This window comes from Nyctibius grandis, chromosome 2 (genome assembly GCF_013368605.1).
Source record: "Nyctibius grandis isolate bNycGra1 chromosome 2, bNycGra1.pri, whole genome shotgun sequence".
Lineage (NCBI taxonomy): Eukaryota > Metazoa > Chordata > Aves > Nyctibiiformes > Nyctibiidae > Nyctibius > Nyctibius grandis.
Genome location: NC_090659.1, coordinates 46385871 through 46405467, shown reverse-complemented (window position 1 = coordinate 46405467; position 19597 = coordinate 46385871). Strand labels below are relative to the sequence as shown.

Sequence of the window (19597 nt, the reverse complement as noted above, 5' to 3'; positions counted from 1 at the left end):
ATACTGATATTTGGTGCTACTTAAAATGAAGCAGTATGGCAAATACTTCCTAAATACAGTGTACTCAAGCTGCTAGAAAGATGTTGGTACAGGATGAAAAAAGAGAGACTCCTTACTTCTAAGGTTTGAACTCTGTATACATGGAATTCCTGGCAGCAGAGACTTTAGGACGCTTGCAAAAGCAGGAGTAGAACAATCAGGCTCTAATATATATTCAGTCTTCCCTCTGATATTCTGAAGTGCCAAGCATTCAACAACAACTATTTCAATAATGAAAAAAGTCTGTTATGGCTCATGCTCTACATTTGGAGAAGACAGTAAGCTTGAGAGAGAACAACTGCTCTAAGAGCCAGTTAGAGCCCTTTTATCAGCATGCACAGAATTGCATGCTTACAGAGAGTCTTCACGTGAGGAATCTCATTTCAGAGAGTGTATGATCACTCAATATCCTGGTTTGTAAAGAGACATCACTGTAACAGAACTTCATAAACTAGCCATTAAGATGCATCTTAACAATAATACATGCCCTTGTCTTTCTGCTTTCAAGTACTATGGTTGCAAGTGTGAGGCATTGGAAATTTTAGGTACAAATCTTTTTTAAAACTTAATTATTTTTATTTTTTACAAAGAATTATAAAATGTATATAAGATGATGAAAAACTCATTTATCCTTTTAAGATTTTTATTCCTAGAGAACTCCTTGAAAAACATTATTTGAAAAATAAAAATCATAGACTCTGCAAAGTACAAAAATTTACATCTTTGCACAGTTCCTGTGCTTTAGTTGTATTGTATTCATTATATACATATATACTAATTTGTGCTTTTAATTACACAAGTTTAGTATAAACTTATAAAGTCTATGAGTTAACTATGCAAAAAGGATCTGGGAATAGCAGGAAACTTAACTAAACCATAAGTTAAAAAAAAATCCTAAAATATACCATTTTAGTGAGTCTTCAGAGTAGACTATCAATATTACAATTTATTAAACTAATGTCAAATGTTTACAGCAAAAAATTATTCTTGCCTGCCTCCAACTCTTTAGATATTTACTATATAGCAATATGCATATGTGAATGCAGTATCATTCTTCTCCACAAAGAAAGTCTTCATTTACGTATGAACTCCATTTTTCTTCAGACTTGCTCTTAGCACTTCAATTTCCTTCCAGTTTCTAAGACAAAAAATAACAAAAAAAGAACACAAAATACTATGTGGAGCACGTGAATTGAATGACAAGTATCAACCTATCACAGTCATAAGACAGAATACAGAGTGCAGAATTAATCTCACAACCTTATTCCTCTAACTAAAGTCTTCATTCTTAATACAAAAACCTTGCAATCAAGAACAATCACATTTCCTTACCTGTCAGATCAATCTAGATATTTGCTTTTAACATACTATTTTAAAAGTTTTAATGACAGGAGGACTTAAATATCTGTATGCGAAGAACTCTTCATCACTGTAGAACACAAAAGCCTGTGAGATAAATTACCTTTGTCATTCCGTAAGCCTGCTTTACAATATTTTATTTCAACAGTTTAGTTTATACTATCTATTACTGTGATTCATGTTGGTTTTACGAGCCATAAGGAAGTATTAATCGCTGTTATGGATCAGAAGACGTAATTTCTGCATATGGCTCTCACTCACAGACCTGCAATGTTTTGAAGAGGACTCCTGACATTTGGACATACCTCGTCTAGTGTAGATATCACATTCAGAAGTTCTTGAAAATTTCTAGATCTTTAGGGGGTACCGGAGGCGTCTTGTTCCAGTCATCTTCAGGATAAGCTTCAAAATTGGAAGTATCCCCATCATTGGATACTTTCGGTACTATGGGAGGCTAGTCAGAACAACAATAACAAAAATGTTAGTACAGCTTCCTCAATGAGCTCCTCTCAATCATATTAAAGCAGAAATTCTGTAAAAGACTGATTAAACGAAGGGGGTGCATATTTGTAAAAGTTCACCTTTTTCACTAATAATGAATGGCATGAGATAAAGAAGCTTGCAGCAACACAGACACATTCCAACACTGTGTCTATACTGCAGTTAAATATTGTGGTTAAAAGACACTTATAATACAGATACCTATTTTATTTAGCACTCAAGTCCTAGCTGCTTTGCAGACTGAAGGTAGCTACTGCAAAAGATTACTACAACTAAGCTTCCAGGCACCTGCTGTTACAGCATAATCTGCCACTCTCCTTCCTCGCTCCTCCCCTCTTCTGTGGCCTATGAGCAAAAAGGAGTGTAATCACATTAGGTCCCTTTCAACTAAGAAAGAGTCTTGATAGCAGCGTGGGTAACTGCTTTCTAATTGAAGGAAAAAAGCCTCCTCTTCATTGCTTTTAAATAGATTGATTGCTTTTAAGGAGGTTGAAATGACTAGTGTACGCCTCACACTACCTACTATGCTTTTTCCTATCCTAGCAATAAATTCAAGCAGGTAAAGAAATTGCTGCACTGTAAAAACTCATTTCACAAGGATTTCTGTAAAAGCATATTAATTCAAGTAGATCTTTTTAAGGAAACTTGGAGGTGCCAAGAGAAATATCTGTTTTCTATTTCTTTCCTCAGAGGATCCTTTGGATTTCTCTAATATTGCCCACCAGCTTCACAGTACCTGTAGTTTTTCCTTGTCTTATATCTAGCATCAAGATTACTCTGCCCTTCTGGCCACAGGCTACAAGATAAAGTTTTTTTTCTGGAACATTTAATTAATTGCAAGGGTTAATGTAGGGCAAAAACCTTTTCTTCTCTCAAGTGACATTCATCTCTCTATCCCTTTCTCAGTAACAAAGAGCTTAACTATTGTCAGGAGTCCAACAAAACACTTTAGGATGAGAAAACCTTATGGACAATCACCAAACTGGCTAATAAAAGTCATACGACAGGCAGAACTATAAAGCACAGCACAGTGGGATTCTGCATCTCCTCAAAAACATAAAAGTCTGGCTTCCGCTAGCTCTGAGATCTTATCTGAGCTTTAGGGCTTCTCAGTTTGAAACAATGCCATCATTGAATCATAGAATGGTTTGGGTTGGAAGGGACCTTAAAGATCATCTAGTTCCAACCCCCCTGCCACAGACAGGGACACCTTTCCACTAGACCAGGTTGCTCAAGCAGCTTTTCAATGGGAAAGAAAGGGTCCATGAGGGATGGTCCTTCTAAGCTTCAGCCAAAAGAAAAGTCCTACTTTTGCATGTGGCAGTCACAGTATACTGCCCAGATGCTTAAGAAAATGTGCAGGATCTGGTCTGCTCCTGATGACTATCTGCTCCACTGCGGGCAATGCTTGGTACCCCCACCTCCCTATAAGCATTTTGGCAGGAATATCAGTTTTGTGAAGTGACACACAAAAAAAGAGAAAAACAAAAAAAAAAAGAAAGAGAAAGGAAAATCCTCTAGTTTAGATTAACAAAATTTTTTTCTCTCTTTCAGACATTACTATTTATATAATACTGATATTTAATCAATGTTTCATTTGTACAATAAGAATTCACACTTTTTACAGGGAAAAAGGAGCACTGTATCCATTATTTCATATTTTCAATCTCTTCACCAGTACGAAATAGAGTGAGACCGTGAAAACGAATTCCGAAGAATATACCTGCTTCTAGAAATAACAAAGTAAATTTCTGACCCAATTCACATGCTTGCTCTGAAGTATAATTAAGCAGCATCTTCTCTTCTAAGAGCTTAATATAACCATCACAAAGATTAAGAAACAAGTCTTGGATTCATAATAATCTGAATGCCACAGTGATTCTCTACTTTTTTTTTTTTAAAGAAAAATGCAACACAAAGCTGTTTGGACCTGAGACTTTTGATTTGTACTTCTAACATTCAGTTTTTAATCCTATTTGTTTGTTATTTATTTGGTAATACAGTAGGTTGTCGTAAACTTCAGAGTTGAAATACTTATAAAACATGTTATCATCCAGTTTGTTTTCTTTGCGGATTTACGTGATCAGAATTTACAGTAAATAATTTGAAAAACGTGACTTCATTACAACAGATCTACATAAAATGTCAATTGGCTGTAGTAATCATTAAATAAAAAAACAAACCCCACACATTTAAAACAATGTAAACTTTGTTTTTTTAAGAAAAAAGTCACCTACAGCTTTGTATTAGGATGTTGTCTACAAGAGCACATCAAGAACATTTTCATCTTTTTATCTATTTTGCAAGAACTCAATTTAAGATGTCTAGACAGAAATTCATTGTAAGAAACTAATGCAAAGAAAAGGAAAACCAAACATTTAATCGGTACTTGATTGACTGCATATGGCAACTTATGTTACTGAAGATCACTGCTGTAAGAAATCATACTAGTTAGAACTTTGAGAAAGCAAAGAAAGAAGGCAGTTTTACTTCCAAAGGACTTTAAAAAGCATTTTGCAGCATTGATAGGTTTTGCAAACATCTGCCCTCATATAATACTAGAATTCAGTGCTGTTAAAAAGTATGTTAGAATTACATTCATAAATCCTTCTCTCTCACCTTCCCTATTCCTCCTACTCCCACATGCTTTACATTTTATTAACGCATTTACCTGAATTGAACTTGGCACAAAAATTTAAAGCCCAGAGTAAAATACTTCCACAGATATACGGGCAAGGCGCGGGGGAAAAAAAAAAACAAAACAAACCAACAAACAAAAAACAAACCACCAATCCTCACCATCCCCCCCAAACAAAAAAACACCTATAACAAGTAATTACTCACAAAACCCTAAACGTGAAAATTAAATGTTGCATAAACTAATCAACTACAGCAAAATAAAGCAGGGATTTTTTTTAAGGCATTTTGTATATAGACAAAAATGCAAGTAGACATTCATATAATTTATTCTGCAGTGTAAAAGGGAAAAAATGCATGTAATTATTGATGTGTGCATATACATACGTGCTCATACACACATATGAACACATAGACTCAACAGGTAACAAAACCTCAACAGATCAGCTTAAATGAACAATGATTTCTTGTTGTGATGTCCTATACAGTATTTTGCAGAATATAGAATATACCTTTAGTCTCCTTTGAGGTACGGCGTCCCAATCTATAGATCTGAACCATCGATGTCTCTTCACATCATCTGCTCCATTCTTTAAAGAAAAAAATCAAATTAAATATTTAGTACGTTATATGTACGCCAATCACAATAACTGTGGTATTAAGTTAGACTAATGGTTCATCTAACCTTTTTTCTTTTCTCAGGTGCTAATCATTAAAAGATTCCACAGGATAAATTCATAGTGTTACTTCCCTAGCAGATCCTAAGTTCCAGCAATCAGATACAAATTTCTGGGCTTTTTTTTTTTTTTTTTTTAGCAGCATTCTTCTGACACAAGGAAGATCAAGAACAGGATTTAAAATACCAACAAAACCATTCACAGAATCATAGAATGGTTTGGGTTGGAAGGGACCTTAAAGATCATCTAGTTCCAACCCCCCTGCCACAGGCAGGGACACCTTTCCACTAGACCAGGTTGCTCACAGCCTCATCCAACCTGGCCTTAAACACTGCCAGGGAGGGGGCAGCCACAGCTTCTCTGGGCAACCTGTTCCAGTGTCTCACCACCCTCACAGTAAAGAATTTCTTCCTAATATCTAATCTAAACCTACCCTCATCAGTTTAAACCCATTTCCCCTTGTCCTGTCACTACTTGCCCCTCTCCCGCTTTCCTGTAGGCCTCCTTCAGGTACTGGAAGGCTGTTCTATTCACTTCTGTTTTCTCCAACATTTTAGAGAATGCTTCTATCCAGATATAATTTCTAATTTTTCTTCTAATAAAAAAAAATAACTGAGGGCTGATGGTGTCTTAAATAAAAATCATGCCTGGGAAGCACGTAGTTCTATCAAATTACAGATGTTTAGTGCCGACAACAAGAGGTTCTCAGTACTGTTATAAAAGTACATACATAAAACCATTTGCTTTTATTTTAGATACACAGTTAAAGGCGTATTTGTCTCGTAATGATTATTCTCTCTGGGCTGACTGTTTTGATTATGTACATAAAGAACGAAAATGTCTTTTTTTTTTTTTTTTTTCTTTCCCCAGGATGAAACCTGGTTCAAGCACAGACTCATTCTCAAGGCATCAAGCACTATGGAAAACCAGCTGGTTCTCTGTCTCAGGCCTGATCACAGCCGAGTTTTAATGCACAGCACGCAAGCTCATACCACATGCAGCTCCGTGGAGCGAAGCATACCACACATTTGTTTTTTTCAGATTTATATGGAGTGGGACTATCCATGGAGTGGGACTATCCATGCTCATATCCAAAGAGGCGACAAAGAGAGTTATTTATCACCTAGTTGCCTCAAAAGCAGAACTGATTGCATGCTTCACCAGAAAACGCCCAATGGGATTTATATCTTTTTAAACCAACTATGATTATGGAAAAGTATCAGACTTAAGGACTGACCTACTGCTCCCACCCCAAACCCCACTTCTAATTAGAACTGCTTTTGATTTTGATGTTTTAGCCAATTGTAGGGGAAAAACCCCAAAACAACCACAGGCAAAAAAAAAAAAAAAAAATCAAAAGCCAGCCAAACACATTTCCCAAAACCTGTGTTTGAATAAACCAAGGTTTGCTTTTATTTTCCCTCAAAACTGTCAAAATATATAAAAGTTTTCACTGGTCAATAACTTTCTAAATTTTCTTTGGTTTTAATCCTCCTGCTGCCTCCCCAAAAAACACTGCAAAGAATTCTGGAGGATAAGAAAAACACTTATTTCCTAGCTTTTCCTACCTAAGTCTGCATCATAAAAGGCTCTGAAAAGGAACTTTGGACAGCAGGTTTTAGCATCTATGCTTAATATGTTCAAGGAATCTGGTTGACTGTGCATCTTTTACCTTCTTCACCTATGTGCACGATAAATTGTGCTTTGTGCAAAAAAGCAAACCTCTAACCTCCCCTGCCCAGGAAAATGGAAATTTTAGCTGTCTTTAAAGAACTAAAAGATTACACAATCTAATTTGGCTATCTGCAACGCTGTAACAACAAGTCAATGAGTACAGGATTAACTTACTCTGCAAGAACGGTAAATTAACCTACGCTGAGTTTTGTGTGGTGCTTTGGCTAGCCTGTTAAAGTACCTGAGTTAGCTCACATGCACCTAACTTCTCACTGCACTACCAACCACACCTACCACACAGCTGCAGAATCAAATAAGCTTGTAATACAGCTGCCATCTTCTTGGTGTTACAAGTAGTACCACATCAGGACATCTCACAGAATTCACAGGATTGCTTAGTGTTCCTCCTTGACATATCACAGATATAGATGTATTTCTGACCTAGGCTGGGATGCTACCTGAGACACGTGAGCATATTTTGGACTAGTAACTATTGCCTTCAGAAGTCTGTTCAGAATAGGATGAATAATTCTTCCTGGTGGAAGACTATTTGGCTTAATCAGCCCCACCACCAAACTATCAGGATAATGACCAAACACCATGGTACTACAACAAACCTTATATTCTTTAAAATAATTTGTAAGCTTCAAATCTGATTAGTGCTCCTTCTGGGATTAAACAACTCCAAAGGGAACCAAATCAGCTGGCGCCCTGTCCTACAGGACTTAGCACCATGTTTCTGGTCTAATGTAAGTCTTCAAATTAATCAGTAAACAGGTAGGGTTTCTTTTTTTTTTTTCTTTTCTTTTTTGGTGGGGGGCAAAATTAGGAGGGAGGGAAACTATCATGAAGGATAGCATGAATCCAGACAAACAGGAGTACGATTTCCAGAAACGCACAGTTAAACTTTGCGTTTAGGATTGCACAACCGAAGTAATGTATGGGGAAAAATATAACTCAGTTTCATGCTTATAAAAACAAAAGCCATAGAAAAGCTATTCTACATCTTTCCTGCAGAATTCTTTCAATCTCGTGCTATGTTGTGCTACACCTAACGTTTTATACTGACCTTCATATTTCCTAATCGTCTTGTCCTGTCAACCACAAGCAGCTTCTTAATAAGGTCTCTGCAGTAAAAAAAACATGTTCTCATGTTAAACAGAAGTAATTTATATTTGTCATACAAGTGTTACAGAATATGAGCATACTTCCCTTTGACTAGCTAGTATTGTGTATAATTTACCCATTCATTTCCTTCATATTTTAGGACACTTAAGAGTGAATGATAAAAAGGAACAACCTGTTCTAAAAAGAACTTGCAGAATTCTTGCAAGTTCCTTTTAGAGTCTTTCAAGAAACAAAGGAGAAAAACTTTCTCTCCCTCCTCCCCTGCCCCCCCAGGTAGTACCATATCTTTCTTTGTATTTTTATATTTTGCTGGGCATTGCAAATCTCAAAATGGATTTCAAACCTATTTGGCAGAACACAACTCATATATATATATATATACACACACACACACACACACACATATATATATATAAATAAAGATAAAGCTGCACCCTCAACTTGATACAATGACAGTTAAATTCTGTGGCAGCTAAATATTCAGAGAAACCATGGAAGAGCTAGGCAGCTGCTTAAAACTAGTAACATCTATAAGCTTTAATTTCATTGAAAATGAAAAGCCTTCCCTGAGGTTCTAGTTAAACGAACAGTTCTACATAAAGCTAAATCAACATTTTAAAAGATGAACATAAGTTTAGAGACATAAAGGACTCCCATTTTAATAGCAAAGTACTTTAAATATTAAGCACCAAAAAACTCCAACATAAATCAAAGTGAGTATCACGATTTATTGAGTTAGCTTGATTACTTTTGAGTTGAGAGAAAAATCTGGCTTCATATTTCTATAAGCAGTTACTTTTTATCTCAAAGATTATTTTGCTATTTAGAGTAATAGCATCCAGGTCTCATTGCATAAAGTACCAATGACAGGAAAGAACAAAAGTTTAGCCACCCTTCTTTCTACAGCCTCAAATAGACCTGAGAGATGCAAGACTGCATGAAATACTGGGGATCTACAGAGTATGGCTAATTCCAATTTTCAACTTTGCATAAGGTTTAAAAAAAACCCAACACCTTTATTTACAGAAAAGAATGCAAACATATCAATGACACACCTGCCTCTCTCCATCCCTAACTGTAATACCTACTATCCCAACGTATCCTTGAAATCACAAAAGCACATGCACATAGAATACATGAAGTGAGAGTGAATGTGCTAGACTGTTTGAAAAGCTGTTGTATTTGGCAGGAATATAGGTCTAAAATTCAACTGGAAAAATATTCAATTTCCAGATAAAAGCAGAATGAAAAAAAGTGAAGGTAGAAAGCAATTTTTAAAACTCTCATGATAATTTCAATCAATCAGTGTTTGGATTATATTAAATCATGTGACTGACTCCTTTTACAGTCACCTTCACAGAAATACCTCCTTCTAGTTCTTCGCAGAGAAGACTATTCCTTATGGAGAAGGCTACAAGAACGGCTAAAACCAGACTTTAAAACAGAAGCAGGACTGAAAAGAAATCCAGAAACCCAGAACTAGATTCACAGGCTATATGGCCAAAGATAAATCATGGAGTTTCCTATTCCTACATAACCAGAAAACATTCAATGGATCATTCTCAGCTTGCTTCAAAAATTCATCTTAGAAAACAACAGTTAAGGGATGAGCTTGCTCAGTGATACGGTGTTGTCACTAGCGATGAAGACATTTGTTGCATTCAATAGAACAAATATCCATTAAATTGAAACAAGTAATAGATAGTTTAGTGCTTCTTTATTATATAGTTTCTAAAGAATAATTTAGAAATGATCATGTTAAAGTCAATCCAATAGATATGTTGCTGTGTGTATTTGGGGAATAAAATTCTGTATCAAGGTCTTTCCAGACCAATAATCATTAAATTGCTGTAGCACTGATGTTTCGTTTGGTATTTTCCAAAACTGTCTTTGCAAAGAAAAGTTTACAAAAGCAAGAAAAGAAAAATATAAAGAAATAACTTATAAACACATTAGTGGCCAAAGAAATAGGTGGAGCATAATTAAAACTTGTGTTTTATCAGAAATGAAGTAACACAAAACTCTGCTGACAGTCTTATTTTGAAATTTCTAGCTGGTTAATTTACTGTCATCATGGCAGAAGCTGCTCTTCAGAAGAGATCCGAACTAATGGTCAAACATGTCAAAGATTTCACGTATACAGGGCAAAGGACACAGAGAAAACATCTGATTGAATTGCAAGGCGGCTAACAGAAGGGACACAGTAGAGAGCAATGTGAAGAGATGCTAGCTCAGGACAGAAGGAACAGCACTTATACAAGACACAGCAGTTACACAGCACAGTAAGAGACTGAACATCATGCAGCAGGAGGGACCGTAAAAGTGGTACAAATTCAAAAAGTAAAAAGTGCGGGAGGGTGATGGCAGGTAGAAAAACGTCAACCAGTAAGTTTATGTAGTGTATCTAGGTAGAAAAGTTTTTTCAGCGTTCAAAAAGGGAAATAGTTTTCCTGCCTCAGAGCACAGAGTTGAAATTCAATTGTTGTAAACACTGTATAGCACTAATACTACAGACAGCCTGGATGTGACAGGATGCAAGATAGTCCTCATCCTTGCTGAGATACCAGCTGATAGGAAGAGAGAGAAAGCAAATGGGATACAAGTAAGGTAAGCAGCAGACTGTCTTCTTAGGACAAAATAATCTTGGCACTTGCTTTAAGCTAATGGTGCAGCGATGTCAGAGACTATCCACTTCTGCATACTGTGGTTTGAAAAAACGAAGAGGGCTTGACAGAACGAGAGATATACATTATGCTAAGAACTCACTGCAGAAAGCAGGTGAAGCCACTCAAACAGATGAGATCACCCAAAACCAAGGTGTGAAAGGAGGAAAGTCCAAGCTAGAATCCCATGAGACCCCTTAAAGGCAGGAGTGTAATGGGAATGAGCTGCCAAGCACACACTGAAAGAACATCTGGATAAGAAAAGCTGGGAAAGAGGTGTATCAACAACTGTGTTGATTAATGTATCCTACAATTCACTGGCAGACATGTCTACACTGAAGAGCAAAACCTGCATACGCGAGCTTACTACCGTTACTAGGAAACTTCGCAGCATTAGGTGTCTTCTGGATAGTAGAAATCAGTGTTGGTCTATGAATGTCGAGCACAAATGTGATTCAATGGAGGCTTAAAAAATCCTCCCCAAATGATTATTTTTGCAAGAGAATTCACAAAAGTTTAGAGGAAGTTGGACAGATTTCATTAGATTTGCCGTACAATTTTTCTATTTACCTAGTGGTGATGATAAGCAAGTGCCATTTCTAAAGTCACTTCTTCAAAACACCTTGAATTATTAACCTGGGAATGTAAGAATAACTTCCTGTCCTCACTCACTCAATCATCTCTGCTTCTGAGTAGAAACTTCATGTTTAAAATTGCACTTCCTCTGTTCTAATGTTTACTAACAATTATTTCAATCACAGAATTTTTAAATAGGGAAAAAAGCATTTCATCTGCAATATTCCTGTAACGATCGCAAAATACTATGAATAAGACCCACACATGCATATATAAGACTGCATATTGAACTGGGGCCCTGCTATCAGAAGTGGAAATCGATTTTACACTGGAACTTCCACAGTGCCAGAGAGTTCATTCAAGTAGTTACGTTGAGAATGATTTAACTGGTACTTATGCATGCAAAGGAACAGTTTTAGTGTTCGCTTCCTACTCTCCTAATTTTTACTCATATTAAATTATCTCCTCATATTTCTCCTCTTTTCTTTCTTCCCGGCACCAAACTGGTAACAGTGAGCTTTGTACAAGGTAGAAAAGCATTTAATATTCCAAAATACGCAGAAAAGTAAGAGAGGCAGATACCAACTTACAACTGTATCTCCAGCTTGAATTCTACCAAACACATAATTTACTTGGACTGCAAGAGTAAACGCAATCTAAAATATTTTCCAACATAGTGTTTTAGAAAATCAGAATCTGGTATCTGGTGTTCTATGAAGATCCTTCAGAAACAGTGCTCAGGAGGTGTTCAGAACATAAAAGACAGCATTGGGAGTCATGGACTTACTTTACATATAAATCCAAATGCCTCGGGAAATCTATTTTGCCAGCAAGAATCTTCTGATATATACCAAACGGATTGTCATCAAAAAATGGAGGAAACCTATTTTAATACAGCAAATTTTTGAGGTTAGAAAAAGAATTTCTAAAAATCTTATAAACAGTATTATGTTATAGTAATCCCCCTCAGAAATCATTGATTATATAGTTCTTTTTGGTTAGGGCATCATCAATCAAATACTAACTTGAAGAATAACTTAAGTTAAGGCTACTATTGCAAAACAGAAAACATTTTTGTACGCAACACATTGAATACAGAATTAAAATAGAAGTATTACGATCGAGATTTTTCTTACTTTTGTACAATAAAAATATCAATTATGAAACAAATTTGCAGTGTTAAAGTTTCTTCATTATTCAGCTGATGGTCAAGTGGATTAGCATTTCCTTTGAAATACGGTAAAATTCAGCCACAGGCAAAGCCCAGTTCCATCAGAATAGTTAAGTAAAGCTGTCTGTATGCATAAGGTAAAAAAAGTAATACTTCAAAGCAGAGAAAAGCATGACAAAACTAGCTGGTTAAGGAAAGACTGAGGAACATTTGTTGGTATTATTCAGAAAGCCAGAGTAGTTTCATTATGAAAAACTGAATAGTCTCAAGTAGAAACAAATGGGAAAATATAAGACTCTCAGTAAAAAAAAATGTGTGTGTTTATAAATTCCTGCTTTAACCCTAAAGAACAAGGAAAACGTGATATTTAACATGAATAAAGTTTTCCCACACCAGAGACACTATCATATAAAGTTTCTTTTTCAGTCAGGCAATATTATGTCCTTCACATTCTCCAAAGCAAGTTGACAAACAGTACACTCAATTTCCTATTTTGTATTTGTTACTACATTTTAGCATCTATAAATGCATAAACCAATTAGAATGAGACTTTGTAACTATGTATTACAAAGGTGCCAGCTGCAGTAAGCAGATTGATCTGAAATGCAGGGTTTCTTCCTCCATCTCCAAACATTCTATACGCTACTGAGGTGTGAAATGAAGAAGAGTAAGAAGTATGCATAAGTTTTTACATATTTACATGTGCTTAAATTGCTCTTTGCTTTCCCACTTTGACAATCTGAAATTACTATGTCTAGAATTATTGAGAGAAATTTAAATCACACTTAGCTATATAATAATTTAACAGCAATATTGCTTAAAGTGCATTTGAACTGTATGCAAAATGAGAGTAGCTTTGAAAGAACACATTGTTTTCTTATGGACAAACCAAATAACTTTGATACTACTTGCAAACGTTAATCTGCAACACAGCACAGATTTTAGACAAAACAACACAAGTATTGTGCTGGAAGTTACCTAATAAATCAACAAAAATCCCTTTAGTTTCAGACTGTATTCACACCATAACACAAACAGCTGCCTTTTTTCCCAGCTGAAAAGCAGCTAAAAAAAAAAATAAATCTGTATATGGGACAACAGCTGCAAACCATTCCTTTTTGCTAACTGATGAATAACAATGGCACTGACATGGGTCTCAAAGATAACAGTTTTAGCACTGAAGATGAGAAGTTGTAAAACCTCAAGGGAAAACACACAGGTCTGAGAATATGAAACCATAGGCAGGAACTATTAGCTACCTAAAACGATGGACCAGCACATCCCATATGACCACCAAAGCAAAACCAAAAAACACAAAGTCCTTGCTAAATGAGAAAATTCAGTTAGCTACATGTCACATTACAGTACAATTATGACCTAACATACCTAACATTAAATAACAAGTATATTTTCCTCTATGGTAGATTGTAACAGAACACATTTACTCAAAATAAACAGATCTTTCAACTCTTTTATTGACAGCTTGTTTAGCTTGTTCACATTAGCTCTACGAACTTGATATTGCTAATCTGTTCCATAAAGATTTCTTCTGACCCCTGGTTCTCCTTGTTCTTTCCCCTTCCTATATTTTACTATCTTAAATCTAAACAGGACCTTGCCTTAAATCTAGTATGTGCAGAACTAGAATTCCATGGGCCTCTAGAGAGTAAATTAGAGAAATAAGACACTGCAGAACAGGAAAGTGTGGTTTTGTTTGTTTGTCTTCAGAGAGACCATTTCCTTATGCACACATCTACCAATTCTTTTCAATTGCTTTTGGGGTTCAGAGAGAGTAACTTCAGGAAATAACTACCAAATGCCTTAAGTCATTTACTTGCAGACAATAACTCAGTCTTAAAGTCAGGTTTTGTTACCTTCAAATACTTTTCATATTTCTTAAATCTTTGAATTTCAAGGGATAAAGTTACCTAGCACTGTTTTTGCATTAAAAGCCCTGATAGTAAATATCAAGCTGCATCTTGAGTTGGTGAGGAAAAGTGTTTTAAAACACTCCTGTCAACGACAGTGAAAAGCTGATAAAATGCTAAAAGCATATGCCCTATGTGACAACCTGCCCTCCTAAAGAAAACACACACGAGCCACAATCCGTGTGTCCCCCTAACCTCCCTAAACCAAAGAATCTTAAAAACCCTAAGCAAGAAGTACCAATCTACATGTCCCCCTTGCAAAAAAACAAACAAAAAAAAAAACCAAAAAAAAACCCAAACAAACCAAACCAAAACCTCCAAACAAAAAAACACAAACAAAGAAGCCTGGGTGGACTCTGTCCCAGCTTTGGATAGAGACTCCACCCAATCTTTACGAAGAACATGTCTACTCAAATACTGTAGTAAAAACCTTTACAAAATCACTTGCAGCTGACAGCTGCTCTGTCAATCAGCCTATATAAGATCTCAGTTGTCTTTTAGAAATGTGTAATTTATCTTGATTGGTTAAGAGCCTCTATAGCCAAAATGTTTTTATTAAGCTTGGGGGAATCCAGATCTCATTACTTGAGCCAGATAGCAACAGGACACAGAAGATCTGACACAGAGAGGACTGCAGCTGCTCCTTTTTTTTTTTTTAAATGAAGAAAATATATGGGTCATACTTCAGCAGAATATATAGCAGTCATACTTCAGCACCCTGCCGTCTTGAGGTCTCACTGACTCCAGAGATGAGACCTTGCTTGGCTATCACCTGTAGTCAGTATGTTAACTTTGGAAACGATGTTTCTACTACTGGTCTCCTAGAGGATCCTATCAACATCTCTGTAGGGAACAGAAAGGAAAACCACCCAATATCCACTTACACTGAGACCACACAGACCAAACAGAGTGGTCCCACCGAAACCCATGGCAGGAAGGAGTAAATCACTCAGACTACAGCTGGGAGAGTGCAGCACCTGCACTCATGTTGCAGCACCAGATACTTTTCTCTACAAAAGGACTGGACTGTCTAGTACTAAGATTAGTGACAACTAGGCTGCTGGGAATCTCTTGCTCCTTTCATCCCTCCAAGAAGTATTCCCTCGACCCACTTGCACTGCTCACCCTTCCAGGGAGCACTGAAAGAAAGATGAACCCTGGCCTCTGCACAGATCAGCTTCCATAAATAACAACTATTATGAGACCAGTCAGCCAAGCCTGCCTGGGTCAGTAGAGAACTATTAGTACATTTTTTATGCTTTTTCTGTCCAGAAATTGCCTTGAGATTCCAAGTAAACGCATAGGCAAGCCTTCAGGACATTAAGAAATCAAGCAGTGGGCAGCAATGCTGCCCTGGGATAAAGTTTTGATGCTATGGGGTGGACTTCCACACAGCAAACACACAGAATGCATTGGAGCTCTGAAGTGATCATCCATCAGGGGAATTCTCTGCTCAGGCAACCTGACCAACTTGTCCAGGCACCAGAAGAGTCACTAAAGTTACCCTGAATTGACAGTACCGTATAGAGAACACGAAGAATAAATCCATGCAAGGATGTTTTTGTTCTGACCACTCTATGGGGCTGCAGATCCAGAATGAAAGGCCACGGAGGACACCTGATGCAGGCTCAGGAAGTGAGAAGGCACAGAGCACACTGGGCCTGGTACCGAAAAGAAGTTCTAATGGCTCTGAAACCAAACCTGATGAAATATACTATGTTTTTTCCAAAGCTATGAAAGCCTTGCTTTCACCTACATATGTTCTACTGCACCAACCATGGAAAACCCAATTTCTTTCAAAATTCACAGTTTGTTTTTTTTTTTTTTGCAAGTACCTTCAAAAGATGCAGCCAAGACAAAAAAACATACGGATGTTTATTCAAACATGCTCAGTACACAAGCAGAATTTCACGTTCTCCCTATGCCAGTTATTTATTTTACTGAAAATAGTACTTCTTTTTTGAAATCAGACCAAATTAAGACAATTACTTATCTACCTAATACTTAATATTAATGCCAGAAAGTCCCTCTTCAGTTTGAATTTGTATCTTTTGGAAACATCACTTATCAAGCAAATTCCAAAATATCAAAATATCAGTTGAGCAAACTGATTTCCAAATAGACCTTTTAAGCTTTTCCCTGTTCTTTTTTTTCCTTGGTTTAAAGAAAACCAGTGCTCAGTAGTAACACAAGCTAGCTAATAAGTCTTCCTACTTGCCACTACGCATTTTTACAGACTAAAGCTCCCACTGCAAATATTATTTCACTGTGCTAGAAATTAATTACCGAAGTTTCAAAGAAAACTGGTAGTCCTCTTCTTCACCCTTTAAATATAAAGGATTTTATGTATAAAAACCTAAAAGTCTGAATTTCCAAAACAGATAAGGAAAAGTGCAGGTGTTAAAATAGTCTTAAGTAAAAAAGAAAAAAAGCAAAAAAAGCCAAAAACCACCAAACCATCAAACAAAACCAACAAACTCAAAAAATTAAAAAATCCCCATAACAGTGATATATGTTCTTTTGTACAGCTTCCCAATTCCTTTCTTCAGAGGCAGAAATGAAACTGGAATATCAATAATAAATTTAGCCCAAATTTGCTACTCTGAATATCATAAACAGAACTAGTAAAGTATCCTGTATTACTGTATTACATAATAGTGCTGTGATATAGTAATCATTATCACCTACCCTGACAGCATCTCAAATATAAGAATTCCTAGGGCCCACCAATCCACTGCTCTTCCATGGCCTTTGCTTTGTATAACTTCTGGTGCAAGGTACTCAGGAGTGCCACAGAGCGTCCATGTCCTGGAAGGAAAAAAGGAAAAAAACCCCACAAAACAAACAACAAAACCAGACTGAAGTGAAACTGAAATAACAGTAATAGAAAAAAAACACACACACACATAGGAAGTACCCAATGTATACCTATGTATTTACTGTATATAGGAACAAGAAAAAAAGAAAGACCTCTACAAGATCTAAAAAGACTGCTTTGATGATGCTCTCAAATTCTCCTGTAACAGAGATACATGGAAAGTACGAAACTTCTTGGCTGCAGGAAATATCTGTGCCTGAGCCTCCTGACTGCTGGTATGGTACTCTATCCATTAGGTTATATGTTGCTTTGAAATTAAGTGGTTTTTACCCCGTAAGCTGCAGACCCTGGGAGTTCATGGACTACTGACAGGCCCAGCAAAAGGCAAGTTTATTGGCCTTTTACAGCAAAAGGAAAAATTTTTGTTCAGAAAAAACAAAGGGAAGAGGGGGAGATAAAAAAGTAGTAGTTTAAATCAGCAAATAGCTGCAGATTACTTTTACAGTCTAAGTAACATTTTTCAAATAGTATTGAAATGTAACCTCTCATCACTTCCACAATATCCATTAAAAGGAAAACATTTTTTATTTTTAACTTTTAAAAATATTTACAACGTGTAGTTAAGCAAGTGTGAGATACGTAAGTAATACTATTTTTGATGTATTTTAATGTCATTTTTAGTCATAGCTTTCTTAATGTAAGCTCAGGATATAAAATTGTTATATTGCTACCTAAAATGTATATTTCAAGTTCTATAAATGCATGAAATAAATTGAAGCTAAAAAGTTAATGTTTACAAAGACCAAACTACAATTTGAAACAAAGAATATTCTGAAACCATTCCTTTCAGAAATGTGAACTCTTCTTTGTAAAAATACCCTTGTAGAATTTGCCTGGCTTCACTGACTTAACTTACGTTTAAATACATGCTAGAGAAAAAAATGTGCTTTCATTCTGAATAAACTGCAATTCCCTGATAGCAAGTCAGAAGATGAAACTTTCAAAAAGTGCTCACCAGTTCAAGAGAGGATGAAATAACAGCACAGAATAAGAAAGAAAAAAGCATACTGCATTTTAAGAGGAGTTCTAGTAAGATATGACAAAGCATACAGTCATAAAATTAATGGTCACTGCACACGATTTCTAGCTTGTAGCAAAAGAAACTCTAATTGTTTTACTTGTGAGTGCAGGAAGAATCTTCTGCAATCAAACAGATAACATGGTCCTGAACAAATGCATTAAGATGAATAGCAATCACCTTTAGAAGTAATACATACTCCTTTCAACTTCTAGTTTTTCCTACCACTGTTCTGCTAAACTTAAGAAACCTTCCTTTTCCTAACTGTAAATGCATATTCAAGATATACCTTATGAAATCTCAGACTGTCAACATTTTTTTAAATTTTTATTTTTTAAAGATTAAAATAAGATATTTTTTCTGAGATTGCAGAATTAAATAGAGCTTTTGGGTGTCTTTTTCTTGTCTTCTTTTTGTTTGGTTGCTTTTTTAACCCTTAGCCTTGATTCACAAAAGTACTCAAGACCAAGGAAGAGGAGCGGTACAGTCAGTCAAGACTATAAATGAAGATTTATGATGCACAGAGTTGATTTTCTTTAAGCTTGATTCTAATATGGCAAAAGCTAAATTACTCCAGTTAAACTGTCAGAATGTGTTAGACACACTATGTGTTCCATGGTTCTTGAAACTGTATTCACTAGTGTAAAGAATACATCTTTAATTTTTATCATAAAAAGGTGGCATAGTTTTTATTGCTAGAAAATATAAACTCTCATTTTCCAAATGAAGCATACTACAGAAAATTCTCACGTATAGCACTGCTTTACACACTGCTGCCATCTAGCAGTTGCCTAGATCAGGACTAGAAAACCAGAAACGTTCTGTTGTCTTTTAAAAAAAAGTCCCCCCTCTCCTAAATTTAAAAAGCTGTATTACAATTCATTATACGAATTTTTATTCATACTGATTTAGCCAGCTCTGCAAGTGAAGCAGCTGCCAGTTTTACTGCACTTCGGAAGAAGGGCTGTACAAATAAAGCAGACACGGCAGGCACATTCATTTTAATGCACAAGCTAGATGGTTTGCAGGACAATGCCCCACAAGGGTCACCCTTTCCTTCCCCAAAATTGCCAACAATATGAACCCACAAATTCAGCAAAGATACAGTCTTTGGTGGTTTCCATCCCTTATCAAGGTCACTTACACCAAAAAATCAGTCTAACATTTGACCATGACTTCCAGGACGCACATAATTTGCTGGTGACAACATAACTAAAATGACCCTCAATTACCATACAGGTTAACAACAAGATCACGTTATTCAAGCAAAAGGAAAACTACAAATTAAGGAAAGGCCAATATAACTTGAAGTGCCCTAGCTGCACTAGGAAATAAAATCTTATTACCA

The 19597-nt window shown here is 36.1% G+C and overlaps 1 protein-coding gene across 1 annotated transcript in view; it reads right to left on the bottom strand.

Moving 5' to 3' along the window:
* Positions 1-1049: 1049 nt before the first annotated feature.
* Positions 1050-19597, bottom strand: part of PRKX (protein kinase cAMP-dependent X-linked catalytic subunit) — a 56613-nt gene continuing 38065 nt past the window's right edge. Inside the window, exons 4-9 of the mRNA XM_068424784.1 lie at positions 17042-17161; positions 12042-12137; positions 7957-8014; positions 5049-5126; positions 1704-1852; positions 1050-1177 (exon numbers count right to left, since the gene is read on the bottom strand). Coding sequence (XP_068280885.1) covers positions 1727-1852; positions 5049-5126; positions 7957-8014; positions 12042-12137; positions 17042-17161 — 478 coding nt within the window. The 3' untranslated portion in view covers positions 1050-1177; positions 1704-1726. The remainder of the gene's footprint in view (positions 1178-1703; positions 1853-5048; positions 5127-7956; positions 8015-12041; positions 12138-17041; positions 17162-19597) is intronic.